Consider the following 16,743-nt stretch of genomic DNA (forward strand, 5'->3'; position numbering starts at 1 on the left):
TAAAATATGCTCGCCGCCTAAACAGGGTCGGGGCGGGACATTTACGCGAGCCTTCAGGGCATAGTGGTCCGACCATGGTACCTCAATTGTGGTAATCCGGTCCGCCATACTCCCCGCCGCGAAGACCAAATCGAGCGTGTGCCCGGCCTGATGCGTGGGGCCCGATATTAATTGGGAGAGTCCCAGTGACGCCATGGACGCCACCAGGTCCGTAGCCCGACTCGAGGCCGCGTCATCAGCATGGACGTTGAAGTCACCCAGGACTAAAAGCCGAGGGTGCTCCAGCGCCCCGCCTGCTACGGCCTCCAGTAGGGACGGCGGACTACCGGCCGGTGCGTTAGGCGGTCGGTACACCAGCCAGATCGCCAAACTCTCCTCAGCTTCCAGCACCAGGCCGACACACTCTATGCCCGGGATCTCCGCAGCGGGCAGCGCCCTGAAGGAGCAAGCCTCTCGCACAAATATCGCCACTCCTCCCCCCCGCCCCCTATTCCTTGATTGGTGTAGGACCGAGAACCCGGGCGGGGCAAGCTGGGAGAGAGCTACGGTCTCCCCGCACCGCACCCAGGTCTCGGTCACGCAGGCCAGGTCCACTTGTTGTTCTGTAATAAAGTCCCGAAGGACCATGGTCTTATTATTGATGGACCTGGCGTTGCACAGCACCAATGTCGGAGGGGGGTACATAATCCGAGCCCCACTGCCAGCTGATAGACTGCAAACAGGCTAAATTAAATTTTGATTGATTTAAAGGCACTGGAAATTCTTCTGTTTCAAAATTCTTCAGAAAACCTGCTGATCACATTACAACTCAGTAAGGTAGGCCAATATTATTACCGCCATGTTGCAGAAGCAGAGAGAATGGACTGAGATTCAAATTGAAAACTCCCAACTTGCTCCCTTGCTGCTCCATGACATCAACATATATGTTCTTTTTCAGTGCTGTGATTTTTTTAAAATATATGTGTTTGTGTGTGTGTATCTTCAGATCTTTTTTTGCTGAACTGGTTTTAGTTCAAAGAGATGAAAATGTGGGACCTCATTTATGCATATCTTTTGTTATCCAAGTTTGTTACCACAGATTGTGCCTAAGAGTACAAGGATCTATTTCTGTATATCAGAGAGAAAGGTTTTAAATGTAGGAAGGAGTTGGGTGTTTTGTGCTTGCTCATGAGAGGTTAGAGTCTGGCAGGCTTAAATCCCTGCCATTGTTTTATTTGAGCCTGGCAAAAACTTCCCAGCCTTGGCAAGCTGTGAAAGATCACACCTTAAAAGCTTGGTGACCATCAGGAAATGTTGCTGTGGAACTGATTCAGGGTGGAAATGCAGGGAGAGCTGGGACTGGTTTGAAATGTTCAGTTCCAGGAAACTCTTAATTTTAAAAGCAATAAATTAATATGCTTCCCTCCTAGTATGAACTGTGTGAACAGCTGAGGCAGTCTACGTCTCCTCCTGATTAAGACCTGACTTCTGTGGGTTGTTCCGGGAAGTCTGAAGCTCATTAAACAGCTGTTAACTTCCTTGGTAATGATCCAAATGGGACCAGTTACACAGTCGCTTTATTAGAACCAACTGAAAATTACAAAGCAACATGCTAGCTTTCAAGCTTTACAGAACTCTTTCTCAGGCTTGATGTTAAAGCAAAGAAGGAGAGAGGGAGAGAAAGACTTTTCTTGTAGAAGGCATGGTAGAAGCTTCATCTTAAATTTATCACAGTCTTGAAATGGTATTTTAGGAAGCTTCTTGCAGATTGACTCAGTTACATTGTGCTTAGAGCAATAAAGGTAAAGGTAAAGGTTCCCTTGCTCGAAAGCCAGTCGAATCCGACTCTAGGGTTGCGGTGCTCCTCTCCGTTTCAAAGCCGAAGAGCCAGCCCTGTCCGAAGACGTTTCCGTGGTCATGTGGCCGGCATGACTAAACTCCAAGGCGCACGGAACGCTGTTACCTTCCCACCGAAGTGGTACCTATTTATCTACTTGCAATTTCTTGCTTTCGAACTGCTAGGTTGGCAGGAGCTGGAACTAGAGACAGGAGCTCACCCTGTCTTGCGGCACCCGGGTCTTGAACCGCTGAACTACTGACCTTCCACAGCCTGCAGTTCAGCGTCTTAACCACTTGAGCCACCGCAGCTCCAATAAATGGCAGGTTAAATCACAACACACTGGGACAAAGAAACCAAGGCTGCTCTCCCAATGAAAATATGAAAGCCAGCAGTTATTTGGATCTGTCTCTAGCATTAACTGAAATACCCAGGTCCCTTGTAAGGCAGAAAGAAAGGAAACTCTGGTAGTAGTCCTTATAATAGCATAGCCTGGAGATTAATTTTAGATGATGTCCAAGGCTTAGAGTCAGTAGGAGCCAAATTTGGCAGCGTTATGTGGCAGTTTAGATAAAGTCCCAGCCCTCTTCCATTTCTAGGATGTGGTGTTTGAACTTGCAGCTTGAAACAATGGGCTGGAGCACATTCCCATGAGAAACATTACTTGCAAGTAGGTGCCCCATCTTGCTGTTTTGAAGGAACACATTTGTCCTTCATAGTTCCATCTTTGTCCCTTATTATCCCTGTTCCCATCTTAATACATACACAGTGCAGAGGCGTGTCACAGAGGAACAATGAGGAATCAAAGACTGGCAATGAGGAATATGAAAGAAAGGAATTGTGATGTGGAGCCATGATACCACTGTACTTCAGTATAAGGTGTAGGTGTTTATTAGAAGTCTTTTCCTGCACCGAAAATCTTGGAGTACATGCATGTTCACCACTTGGTGACTTGCATGTGTGAATGAGTCATCACAGACATCATTTTACTCTCACTTGAAACACAGCACTCTCCCTTGGAGTCAGTTCATACATTCAGCTGTGATTAATCAAGTATGTGCGCCTGTTGTGTTTGAGTTGCAAGAGGGCATTTTAGGCACCTCATTATTTTTCTTTGGTTGAAGAATCATTAAGAAGTTGGTCCATATTTATATAGATTTCAAAGAAACTTTAACCCACTTTCACTCTTGAACTGTTTTCATGGGGGAAGAAAAACAGTCCACATTACTTCAAATAGGATTCTTTTCCTTCACCTCAGGCTGGAATTTGTGAGCAAAAACTTGCCACTTTGGTTTCTGGCATTTTGTCTTTCCTCATTTTAACAGCTGACTGAACAAAAAAAAAGTCTTTTACTAATCTGCTGTAGAGGTTAAATATATCTCCAAAGTCAGTCACAGAAATAAAAAACCATGAGCAAAGAAAGATCTGTAATCATGAAATACTTCACTTTTACAGGAATAGAAAAGCACCAAATATACCAAGGAGAAAATATAAGAAAATGTAATTTTGTCAAGTTCACCCTTTATGCTTGTTTCACTTTCTCATTTAATACAAGGGGGGGGGGACAACACTGTATATACACTGCAGTTTACCAAAAATTGCAAGTGTGTATAGTGCAGGAGTATGAAACACCACAAGGCAGTTGAACTCACTGAAATTGAAGAACATGGAGGATGAAATTGTAGAAAACAATGTTCAGTGATATTTCCCCAAAAGTTCATGGGGTCAGTTTGATCCTACTCCTGTTACATTTCTGCTGGCTTTACACAAAGTATTTATTATGTGAATCAGTTGCATGTCTGGATTCTTGGCGCTTTAGTGCTCTAAATTCCAGGCTGTAAAGAGTTTCTTTTTTTATTATTTTCCTGAAAGGTTTTGAGTGTCCTATTTAGCTGTAGTATTGTTATTAAGCTCTTGGAGAGTTAAAAGGAAGTGCTTTGGTTCATCTTTTAAACAGTGACAGTAGATTTAAGCAAATTATTTTAATGAGATTGATTAATATTGAAAGTGAAATTTGGGATTTAGAAAGAAACATATTCTTCATAACATTTACATGTTTGTATATAGATTAATATCCCTGAATAAAACCAGACCCTTAATTCAAACTTCGCTGTAGTTGGTGGGAACGGATCTTCAGATCAGCTGATGCTTACTCTAAAAAGCTAGAAGAGATTCTATTTTAGGATTAGTGTCTTTGGGGTCTTGCTTAAAATGTACATCCCCCCCCCCAAGCGACTGTGAACAGTCATGCCATCCAGGCAGCTGTTTAGATTCCCAGCAGTATAAAGAGACCAGAGTTGGGACTCCACTAGTGGTTAATTTTAAACCAGGACTTTAGTCTTGAAAAATATGAATTTATTTATTTATTACTACATTTTTATCCCATCCTTCCTCCAAGGAACTTAGACAATGCATTAGTCTCACAACACCCCCCAACAACCCTGGGAGGTAGGTTAGGCTGAGTGAGTGCGTGACTGGCCTGAGGTTCCCCGCCAAGCTTCAGGGCAGAGTAGGGATTTGAACCTCGGTCCCCAAGATCCTAGTCCAACACTTTAGCCGCTACACCATTTTATTTATAGTCTACCTTCCTTCCTGAGACTTAAGGCAGATTACATAACTTTTAAAAAATGCAGTAAAAACAGTATTATACACACATACGGCAATGCAATAGAGCTGGAATACATTAGATAATGCAACAATAACAGTATATTATAATAAAAGTGCATTACAAAATTAGAAAGCAATGCAATAAAAACTCTTAATACACACAATAAACAATGCAGTGAAAACTGCTTATGAAGTTGTAAAGAGGAGAAAGATGTTGATCACTGTATAGTTTTTGGTCCTTAACCAATAAGTAATTGCACCTAGTCCCCAGACAGCTGGATTAGGATGAATCTTGAATTGTATTCCTTAGTTGGACTGACCACCGTTTCTGCACTGCCTTAAACACAGAAAAAGGTGGGATACAAATCCCTCAATAAAGGGACTTCTTGGATTGCAGCACAGACACTGTTGCTACCCTAGCTGGTGATCAGGCAATTGGTTATTTACAAATTGGATTGGCAGGTGTGTCTTCCAGGCAGGCCGTAACCTTTGCATGTATTACAGAAATTAATCTTCCTTCTGGAGGATCCCTCCCCGCAGTGGCTTGGGGCTTCTGTTCTGGCTGACCATATATGCCATAGTCTGTGAACTGGTTGAGAGTTACTTGCAAAAATAAATGTGTTCTGATGGGGTCTAGGGGTCTAGAGTCACAGTGCCCTGCCTAGTGTCTTTTATAGACCCCGGCACCACACCTGCATTTTCTCCATGCCTACATGGTGTCTGATTCAGTGTTGTCTCCAGATGAGCTGCAGCTGGATAATTATGGCTTTGAGTGGCTGATAATTGGCAGGCTCTGATTCTTTAATGCAAAGTGCCTTTACTGAAAGATAAATGCTTTTACTTATAAAGAAAGCAGGGAACGAAGGATATATTGGTGGGTTAATGTCCTGTCTTAGCCCAGTATTGTAGGTCTTGGCTAGCAGCAGGGTTTGAGCCCAGCTCTCTAATTTCTGTATGGAAATCTTTTTTCAGCCACGGTTGCTGAGAAAAATGGGGAATATTGGCCTTTGGTTTGGCAAAGCAGTGGCCTTTCCTGTCAGAAATGAGGAGAGAGAGAAGGGAAGATGCTGTTAGTGTGGGTTGTCAAGGTACATTGAGGGTTTATCTTAGCTGCAGAAGTAAACTAGTTTAATAGTAATTTTTTCTCCTCAGGGAACTCAGTAAATCAGTCAGGGAAGATACCTGTAGGATTTCTATAGAGGACTGTCAGCACCCTTACCGAAGGACAGTTCCCAGAATTCTTTTATCCGTGTCAGATAAATCTAGGGTAAAACCAATATTTGTACTGGAGATATGCCTTTAGAATTGGCATTTGCTGAGGGAATTGTGGGTATGATCACTATAGTGAATGGTTATATGCCATCATTGGCGAGAGCTGGTATTCCCCTTTTGTGGTGGATACCCGGGGCCCAGTTCATAGGTTACCTCTATGGTGTGGTTGACACTGCAAAACCACTCTCACATGGTCTGAGTCCTCTTGCAGTATGAATCGTATGCAAGTGCTGTGTTTAATTCTTCATTCATTCATTCATTTACATTATTTGTAGTCAACCTTTCTCACTGAGACTCAAGGCAGATTACACAGGTCACACAGGAGACTCAGAGTGGATGTCATGGGTCACACAGCTCATGATGCTTCCCACAGATGCACGGCCCATCCTTTGGAGTAGCCATGGGAAGTAACCATCTAGCCTCATCTTGTTCTTGCATGTGCTGTTGCTGTAACGTGGAGTTTGCAAGGCCGCATAGTAGTGGTTTTGTGGCAGCAGCCGCATCACAAAAATTTCACAACCTAAAATCAGCTCTTGGCTGTTCAGTCAAGTGAAATATCCACCATCCCAAGAGACACAGTAAAACACATGCACTGCATTGCAACTTGCCACCTCTAAAGGTCAGGAGTCAGACCCCCTTTCCTTATTTTCTATTTATTAAAACATTTATATCCTGGCTTTCCTTGTGGTTCAAGGACTTCATCTTGAACCTGACCACTTTCGTGTGGCAACAGTAAGAACATCCGCACACATTTTGCACACTTCTTTTCTGCTTGGAAAAATTAGGAGCATTGATTTGGGTATCAAAGGATGTGTGGGTTGCCTACTATAGACTGGTGGGAGAGAAGTAGGGTTAAAGTATTCTTGGCAAACACACATGTGATGGAACAATGGGTCATTGGGCCAACTAGGATCTGTATTGAATGCTAAAGTTCCACCCACCACAGGAAGTTCATATGGGTGTTATGTCTCATTAAACAGTAGCATAGGCTACCAGTAAACATGTATTTACACAATAAGGACTAGAAATGAGTGGATGCAGTATATCTCTGGATAACAAGTACTAGGGACAAACAGCTGAAGAGAAAAGCAGGGTATAAATAAAAATATTTACACCCAATTTTTTGCTCCCCAATGGGGAGCCAAAGCAGCCTGCCATATCATTCTCTCCCCCCCCCTTCAACTTATCCTCAGAACAGCAACACTGTGAGGTAGGTTAGGCTGGGAGAATGTGACAAACCCAGTGAGCTTCCATGGCAGAGTAAGGTTTCAAACCCAGTTCTGTCACATCCCAGAATGGCACTGTTGCCAGTATGCCATGCTGGCTTTCTTAATGACAAACACCGATTGCCTTCATATTCTTCATGTGTGCGCCACAGAAGCATGCCGCTGTTCCGTTGGAAGCAGATGGACCCTCAGCCTTATCTGGCAAGGTTGTTTATGTTCTTATAAGCCTCTGAGAAGCCTTCTTGCCATTTGCAAAGAGTGATTGCTGCCATGCAGATGCTTAGACACCCCACCCCTTCACAATGTTTTTTTATGACAAAGCATTTGACAAAGGACTCCCTGCAGGGCTAAATGATGTGCTGTTGTGTTTTGCTCCTGCCATCTTTAAATAACAACATGCCCATCTGTTTCTATCCCTTGATCTTTGCTCCATTTACCTTGATTGATCTGCCCCAACATCTCTCTTCCTCTCTTGCATATCTATCTTCTCAGGACAAGTAATGTTACTGTTCCTGTTTCTTGATTCTTCCAAGTTGTTGGCATCTGTACGAAAACAGAGGCTTCCCTTTGGTACTTCTAATTCACTCTGCAAGCAGCAGTACATGGCAGCCATTCCTGTGGAGCACCACGGGGTTCTCAATGCAAGATGATTGTTATTATTTTTAAAATATATCTACACGCTACAGTTTTCTTGGAATCCCCTAAGAAAAAACTCTGATGGCCTTTTAAAAGGGCAGGTTTGTATCCTGCCATCATCTTATGTATATATTTCTCTCTTTGGGTGAATATAGTGGTAATATTTTAGAGGAATGAAGGAATTTGGGTAGCACTGTTGCTGCCACCCAAATGCACATTTATAAGGGAGGGCATGTCTTGGGACGAGCACTGGGAAAAAAAATTCTACATGATTCAGTCTGAACTTCAGAAAAGCCATCAATCATTTAGTGTATGTATCTGTAGTGCCATTAGTGAAGAGTCTGCTATGGCAGCCCTTAGAATGTTATGTCTTTTGTTGCAGCCTGTATATCAGTAGAACCTGATGGTGCGCAGATCGTGTTTGGGGTAGGTGGAGACAGATGCCATGAACATTTTCCGTTCAGCTCTGCCATCCACATATGCCCAAGCTCAGTTCCGTAACATTGTTCTTCTCTTCAGACTTACTAAACTGGTGCTCAAGAAGAAACATTTCTCTTTCATTTTTAAAACCTTCTGCAGTTCAGTTCCATCCCAGAGGGACAGCCATGTGTTTTTCTTTTTATGTTCCTCTATCCCCTCTCCACCCTGGCCTGATTTTGTGTGTGCGTATGTGTTTGTGTGTGAGAGAGAGGAACTAAAAGGCTGAGAGAGCAGCTGCTGTTCTGTTCCAGACTGACCTGGGTTTCCCATCTACCCCCACCCCCAGAGGGCAAATGCTTTCCTGGTCTGTGATGCAGGAAATTTGTGTCAGTGCATTAATGTAGTACAAAAGACTAGGGGCAAATCAGCAATGAGTAGAAGTGTTGTGCTTTTTTCATGCAGTGAGTTTTTGATGGAGCCTTAGCCAAGGACAGTGCACAGAAATTGCCTCGATGTCACACATCTTGTTTTTAGGCTGCTTCTGCGACTGATGTTAAGAATACACTTTTGTCTACAGTGCACTTTTAAAGCCTCTGCATATGGAACTGGAGCCAGAAAATATTTTTTCCTATTCCCCCAAAGACAAAGATCAAATTATTAGCAGTGTAGATTTTTAGAACCTGGGAATCCCCCCCCCCCCCGCAAATCCTAACCATGGTCAAGGTAGCCTTACAGATACTTTTGCAAAAATTTCTGGTCCACAAATATGTGTATTAATCTTCATGGTTATTTGCTTTTTTTCTGTTTTGAATCGGGTTTGGGATCCCACTGGAAAGATCAAAATGAGTAAATGCAGTTGTGCCTGAAAAGAAACAGTGTTCATATAGCTTCCCTGTTTAATTACCTGATGGGGATCCTTACTTGCTGCACCAGGTGAGTTATAGGGGTCAATTGATGAGCCTGGCTTAGTGGCAGCGACCTAACTCTGAAAATAGACTTTTTGGAATGTGTGCAAAAGTCCTTGGGATTTGAGATTTAAATGATTCAGTATTCTGTTCCTGTACAGTCACAAAAAAAATCTTTTGAGGCTTGTGGAATATGTGCTGCCACCTCTCCTTGTATACAGGAAACCAGTTTGCATCTCCCATTTAGCTGGTCTGGTTCTCTTTAACATGGCTCATCCCATTAACTAACTATCAGGACAAAATGAGTTGCTGCTTAGTTTTAGCATCTTGTTAAAATTTTTGCCTTTTTTAAATCTCAAAAGGAGAAACTGGCCTTGGGAAATCAACCTTGATGGATACCCTTTTCAACACCAAGTTTGAAGGCGAGCCAGCCTCTCATTCACAGCCAGGAGTTCAGCTAAAATCCAGTACTTACGACCTTCACGAAAGCAATGTCCACTTGAAGCTGACCATTGTTAGCACCGTGGGTTTTGGGGACCAGATTAACAAAGAGGACAGGTAAGCAAGAGATGGCTGTTGGTCAGCTAAAGATCCTTGTGCTGTTGTCAGCTGGTTTCTGACAAAGCATGGACAAACAGCTAGCCACCACTTGGTTGTAGAATATTTGTGTGGCATGCTCAGGGTCTTATTTCAGTCCTTGGCATCTTCTCTGGAAGGGTTCTGGACAATACAGAGCTAGATGGCCTAACATTGTATAAGTTAGCTTCACACTTTCAGTTACTTCTGCTAGTGGTCTGCTCATGCAAGCACTCTTAGTACCAGAGCCACAAACCCATAGGACACCTTGGTTGGTCTTCTGTCAACTAGTAAATTGCATCATTTCCAGTTTGCAATCTGATCAAGCCAATAGCGTGAGGAATTCCCCCCCTTCCCAAGCCAGCTGCTGGGGTATCATCAGAAATTATCCTTGATTTCTAGGAATCAAGGTATTTGTGGTTACTTGATGGTCCTGGCTGACTGTGGGTGGGATTTTTTTCCCATTTAGCTTGTATAAAAATTGTGTAGGGGGGAGGCACTGATAACTGTTCATGGCGTAGGCAAAGGTTTTGTGTAATCCAAAGTGATCTCCTGAATTAGTCAAAGATTTCTAATTTCCCCACACCCTATAATGAGGTACAAGCAATGAATACTTTATGCTTTGTGATATGTTTTCTGTTTTATCCCCCCTCCCCTTCTTTAAAAAGTTATAAGCCTATAGTGGAGTTCATTGATGCCCAGTTTGAAGCTTATCTGCAAGAAGAACTGAAAATCAGGCGGGTTTTACACAGCTATCATGATTCCCGGATCCATGCCTGCTTGTATTTCATTGCCCCCTCTGGCCACTCTTTGAAATCTCTGGATTTGGTAACAATGAAGAAGCTGGACAGTAAGGTATGACTTGTGTCGGCATCAGCGAGGGAGTGTTAATTGTTTGGGGTCTTTTTTTCTTCTTACATGTGAAGAAATTGGCCCTCCTTTTCATTTGGCATGCCCTCCTTGTCACTTCCTGTGCCACGGGATGGGAAAGGAGAATGGTAATGCACACATTTTACATGCACAAGGTCTCAGATGTAGTGCCTGGCATCTCCTTAGAAGGACTGTGGGTGGCAGGGTTTCATCTTTAGAACTCAGGGAGCTGCTGACAGTTGAGGTAGACCGTACTGGGGTAGAAGGACCAGTGCTGTTAAGTCAGTCTAAGGTTGCTTTGTATGTTCAGTGGGAAACTTTGGACTCCAACCCTTCCTCCCCCCCCCCCCCCGTTGTTTTTTTGATATAATTCCTATTATCGCCAAATCGGATGCCATTTCCAAGAGTGAACTGACAAAATTCAAAATTAAGATCACAAGTGAACTTGTCAGCAATGGGGTGCAAATCTACCAGTTCCCTACAGATGATGAGTCCGTTGCAGAAATAAATGGGACCATGAACGTAAGCAATGAAAAAGTGTTAATTTATTCTGGGCAAATACCTTTTTTGGGAGGGGATTTTGCAAAATACGGATAGTGCTGGCCAACCTTCTAGAACTGTTGTAGGAATTACAGAAATGATGTATGTAAAGCATTTATAGTCCATAAAAAAGAGCAATAGAATTGCTGCTGTTTACTACAATAACATGCATAGTGGATGGCTTACTTTTTATTAAAATACAATTAATATGGCTCAACCAAGAGCAGTATTCTGCAGTACAGATCTTTCACTAGCCAATTTTTCTTGAGAGCCAGCAGGGGATAGTGGTTAGAATATTGCTCTCGGACTGGTTTCAGCCATTCATTCCGCTCAGGCACTCATTCTCACTTTGGACATGATATTATCTTCCAGCCTCACCTATCACACACGGTTGTTGTGAGGTAAGAAGTATTATGTACAACACAACCCTGAACTCCTTAGAGGCAGGCAAGATAAAAATGTAACAGATTTTAATGTGGGAGCTGATGGATTTTACTTTCATGTGCATTGTCTCTCTCTGCAAATGAACCAGCTCCTTAAAAACAAACAGACAAAACCAGCGCAGCAGTAAGTGAAGACTACTTCCTGGCCTCCGCTACTAGGGGCTCCAGGTGACTTTATTGCAGCATAGCATGTATACACAACCGTTATTTGCACTGGGTTAAGGGCAGCAGGATGCTCTTTCTACCCCTACTGCTTTTCCATAATGGTAGGAAGTCTGTGCCATCATCAGTAGAGACTATCTCTTATCCTTCCTGATACTCCGATTCCTCCTATTTTATCTACAGGCATTCTATTTTATCTATAGATAGCAAGGATGATTGAAATGAGAATTACAAAGGACCAAACTAGATGAGACCAGTGCTTCCTCTAAGCTGTGGTGTTTTGTGAGCAAAAATTCTACTTCGTGAGCTCCTGGCATTAAAGTTGTGAGCGAGTGATTTGGCTACTGCATAAATTAGTTTGCTCTGGACTGGAGCTATCCTTCCTAAGCTAAGACAAAAATGTGTGAGCTGGAGGCTAAAAAACTGAGCTAGCTCACACTAACTCAACTTAGAGGGAACACTGGATGAGACCTGGAAGATCTTTAATTAGGATCTCCCATGGCTGAAAAAATGTGTGTGGATCCAGACTGGAGTTATGGCCCTGGGGAAAGGGGTTTAATATTTTCTCCAGGTAGTGTTTGCCTGATGCAAATCAGTACCCACTACTGGTCTCTGTATGGAACCTACATATGTAGATTTTCTCCCAGGGATCGCATGAGTGATTAAAATCAGGAATTCCCCCTCCACCAAAAGCAGCAGCCCTTTTATGAACCCCCCTTTTCTTTATAGCCGCTTTTAGCTTTTTAAAAAAGAAAACATGGGAGAGGTACATTTAAACTCTTTTTATCAAAATGGGTCTCTGGGTCATATTTAACTTGGCCTAGAAGCATTCTGTGCACACAGACTTTGTAGCTCTGCCCGCAAGTTATGTGCTGGAAGTCTCATTGAAACTGGTTATTGAATTATATTCACTACACATCTGGAATATTGTTATAATAGTGTTCATAGCAGGTGTGTGGCGAAGCACAAAATTCAGCCTTGCAAATATTTTCTTAAGGATTTTTCCCCTCCCCCTCCCCCCTTTTCTTACAACTGCCTTTTGAAAGGAGTTATGTTCTGGCAGCCATCTTCGACTCTTACTGTGGAGTGCCTTTGAGAAACATATTTCCCATTCATTTCCTGTAGGGTGGATGCACATGTATTTATGCACCGTCTCTCACGGCTGGGGAGTCATTCTATTTCTGTGCCTGGCAGTTTTCTTTCCAACCTTTAGAAATGTGATCCCAGGCTCTTTCTCTCTCTCTCTCTTTCTCTATTGTAAAAAGATTATTTTAAATGCAAGAACAAATGGTTATCTCTAAAGCAGTTTGTTGGGGTTTTTATTTTGCAAATTAATATAAATGCATGTTAAATAGAATAAATAGAAAAGTTCACTGTTTCTTTGCTATTATAGTCTGATGTTTTTGGCCCCTTTACATCAAAACCTATAGCCAGAGATAATATGTCAAAGAATTGTTTACTACTTGCTTAGAGACTCCGGTGCAAAAAGCACTGTGCTACTCATGGCCAACAGAGCCACAACTGTCTCTGCCTCGGAGCTATTTGCAATTTTGGATGTCTCATCTATCTAAAAACGGTGTTTTTAAAAAATATTCATACATTGTCTTTTGCTTTGAGAACAAAATCTCAAATGGAATTAACAAAAAAAATCAGTAAAACATCAAAGCACAATAAAAACTAATTTGCAGAAACAGACCACGCAAACAGATTAAAAACTATAATCAGCCAGCAAAGAAATACTTACTAGAAGTCCGGATAATTCTTTGTAAGTAATCATTTATAATGATTGCAATAGGATACATGTTTTGAAAATTATAAAAAGAATTATATAAATAATCTATTATTCTGTAGATTTTTTGTCCTTTTATCCTGGTCTTCCTTCATGGAGATTAGGACAGCATACGTTGGTCTCCCTACCCATCTCAGATGGGGTGGAGTGATAGGGGACCAAGAAAAATTAGAATGGGAGCCAGGTGTAGCACATAGACTACTACCAGTTGGCCATCCTTTCTTTATGTGGTTATTGTAAAGTGCACCGGTTTCTTAGAAGAAGTATTTTAAAAATGCCAAGTATGATTATTCAAAGGGAAGCTGACTTCTTTGGTGGGGCTCTTTCTCCTCCCTCTCTTACTCACTCTATTCTAGGCTCACTTACCGTTTGCAGTGATTGGCAGCACAGAGGAAGTGAAGATAGGGAATAAAATGATGAAAGCGCGTCAGTATCCCTGGGGGACAGTGCAGGGTAAGTGTTGCTCTAGTGTGTTAATGCTGCACACTCTAGTGGGCAAGTTCAAACAAGGCACTGGGTATATGTGACATCATGCAGAGGAGCTCTTCTTGGCATGGCAGTGTCTAGGGTTGCCAGGTTCACCCCCAGCCACTGACAGTGGATGGGGAGGGGAAGGTTGCCAGAACCAGGCTGGGAAACCCCTGGAGATTTGGGGATGGAGCCTGGAGAAGACAGGGACCTCAGTTTGGGTACAGTGCCAGAGTCTGCCCTCCAAAGCATCCATGTTCTCCAGGGGAACTCAGCTCTGTTCTTTGAAGATGAGCTGTAATTCCAGGGGATCCCCAGGTCTCAACTGGAGGCTGGCATTCCTAATCAGCGTCACATTTGAATCAGGCCTTAGCCAGGCCTTGCCTGGTGCTAGGCCTGAAAATTATTTCCCAGAAGGACTCTGGCTTCCTTGGTATGTGAAAATATATCTCGTCTTAGCCTCTGCAACTACAGCCCAGAAGACCACAGGACGTGACTTCAGGCAACATTTAGGCCTAGTTCACACAGGCAAGAGATGTAGAAGGCTGAGGGAGCATAGATTGAACTGCTTCAGACTGAAGAAAGTGGAGGATTGTGCTCTGTGTAAAAACGCACTGAAAATAGCAACCTGCACATGTTGGAAAGAGAAGGGGTAGTAACTTCTCTCTGTGCTAGTTTTCAATTTACAGGGAGCATCTTATGCAAAGGGACTTTCATAACTAGAATCTATCACCTGCATTCTGAAATTATACAGTCTTTTTTTTATCAGTTCAAACCTTGCCACCTCTTTACCATCTCATTCTCCTTCATGTGTGAACCACTCCTGGGACTGAAAGTACTCAGGTATCCAAGGAAATGGGTAATGTGCACGATTAATGTCCTCCGTCAGTGAGGCCTCTGGGGTAGCCAAGCCCAGTATATATAGTGGAAGCCTCGCCCTTGCCTTTTGTCCTTGCCTGGTCAACAGAGCACAAAAAGTTAAAGCCCAGCCTTCCAGAGTTAAAATCTGCCAAATCCTGCTCAGTCCTGAGCTGTGGTAACTGGAGTTTTGAGAACAGCTACTCCAGTCCTGGGTCTGATTATGACAACCCACATTTCCAGCCTGGTCCTGAAGGCATCCCACTAAAACAGAGCTGAGGGTCACTCCTTTGGTCACGGATATATGGCAGCCATTATAAAATAAAATTTTAAAAATTGTATAAAATTTATACAAAATATTGTATAAAATATTGTATTAAAAAGCCTGCTTAGGGTTGCCAGCTGTAGTATTGGGGGGTTTAGGGGCAATTTCATCAGCATCATGTCAACATGCACCATCACTTCTGGTGCAAAACTGGAAATGCTGTTATCATGTTCCTCTATAAAGCCTTGGCTGAATCTCAAGACCACTGGCATGATGCAGTGACATCACTTCCAGTTTTGCACATGAAGCTTGCTTTAAAGCAAGTTCATCTAGGTGTATTATTCCTGTGTTATGATGCAATTTTGTTTTGCGTAACACTTGAAAAAAATAGGGGGAACATACACAACCGGTGGTGTTGAAAATGTGGGCCAGGAAGGCTTTGTCTAAGAGCCTTTTTGGAGGTTTCTGGGTTGCCAGGACCCCAGCATCCCAAACCCCAAAACTCATGAGGCAGGGCCTGGTGATATCACATTGAGCGATCATAGCACCTTCATACATGACCAGGAACTGTACTGCATGGTATCTGTGAATGTGTGTTGTCACAATCGTATGGCTTTGAAGAGATGGACAATTCACTTGCATGAGAAGGAGAGCTGCCTGCATTCAAGTAGCCCTTGATTACCTCTATGTGTTTTTTCCCATCACCCTGACTCTCTTTTCAGTGGAAAATGAAGCACACTGTGACTTTGTGAAGCTGAGAGAGATGTTGATTCGTGTCAACATGGAGGATCTCCGTGAGCAGACACACACGCGCCATTATGAGTTGTACCGGCGATGTAAACTGGAAGAAATGGGATTTAAAGACACTGATCCAGACAACAAACCATTCAGGTATTGTTCACTAGAGTATTTCTAACAAGACATAGCTGAAAGATAGGCAGGAGGAAGAGAAAGAACATTTTATTTATTTAAATATCCTGAATTTCTTCTGTCTTGGAACTCAAGCTAGAATAAATTGGACAGAATAAAAACAAAGGCCAAATTTCTGTGGTGCTAGGGGATTAGAGTTACTATTTAATGCAATTCAACATGATTGCAGCAATGTAAACGTAGATCTCTAAACTCTAGGACATAATTAGATTTTTGGTAATGTGAATAGCAGACAGAACTTGATCATACTGCCTTTCCTTCTGCTCCCATTCTAAACTCCCTTTAGCTTACAAGAAACATATGAGGCCAAAAGAAATGAGTTCCTGGGAGAGCTGCAGAAAAAGGAAGAGGAAATGAGGCAGATGTTTGTCCAGAGAGTTAAGGAGAAGGAAGCAGAGCTCAAAGAGGCTGAAAAGGAGGTGAGAACAAGTGTATCTGAATGCAAACCCTACTTTTATTGAATTGAAATATTTATATCCCACTTCTTCTGTAGCGGGAAAACTGAGACAGAGAGACCACCGGGGTGTCAGCAAGGAGAGTCAACAGTTGTTTATTAAGCGCGCGGTACAGCCAAAAGCACCTCTCAGGGCACTTTCAAAACAGGGCGTGTATCCCGAATGCAGGTTTGAGCCGACTAATATAGTTTTCCAACAGAGTACAGAAAAAAATCATTTCTTAGAATTGGCATGCAAGATTATCACAGACATTGCCCATGAAGCCTGAAGCATTGTGTTCTTTTGCAAAACCACAAACATCCTTGGCTCATCACATCTCCCTTGTGGGAAGGCCGATATTTTCCTGTTATCAGCCAGGTGTTAACTTTCTTCATGACAGAATAACAAGCAGAGTTCAGCGCAGCCTTAGTAACGGGCCTAGCGACGCCTAATATGGTCATGCAAGCTTGTGTGTTCCGCAAAGGCTCTATTTCTTGTCTCTGGTTCTCCTGTTTGCAAAAGCTAT

At 42.7% G+C, this 16,743-nt stretch overlaps 1 protein-coding gene across 5 annotated transcripts in view; it reads left to right on the forward strand.

The window, feature by feature from the left end:
- Positions 1-16,743, forward strand: part of SEPT6 (septin 6) — a 41,281-nt gene that overhangs the window by 7,765 nt on the left and 16,773 nt on the right. For all 5 annotated transcript variants that reach the window (XM_015427072.1, XM_015427070.1, XM_015427069.1 and 2 more), the window contains exons 2-7: positions 9,245-9,440; positions 10,127-10,316; positions 10,692-10,850; positions 13,619-13,715; positions 15,576-15,744; positions 16,070-16,202. In XM_015427072.1, the coding sequence (XP_015282558.1) occupies positions 9,274-9,440; positions 10,127-10,316; positions 10,692-10,850; positions 13,619-13,715; positions 15,576-15,744; positions 16,070-16,202 (915 nt within the window). In that variant the 5' untranslated portion in view covers positions 9,245-9,273. The remainder of the gene's footprint in view (positions 1-9,244; positions 9,441-10,126; positions 10,317-10,691; positions 10,851-13,618; positions 13,716-15,575; positions 15,745-16,069; positions 16,203-16,743) is intronic.

The sequence above is a fragment of the Gekko japonicus genome, unplaced genomic scaffold (genome assembly GCF_001447785.1).
Source record: "Gekko japonicus isolate JY-2015 unplaced genomic scaffold, Gekko_japonicus_V1.1 scaffold425, whole genome shotgun sequence".
NCBI lineage: Eukaryota > Metazoa > Chordata > Lepidosauria > Squamata > Gekkonidae > Gekko > Gekko japonicus.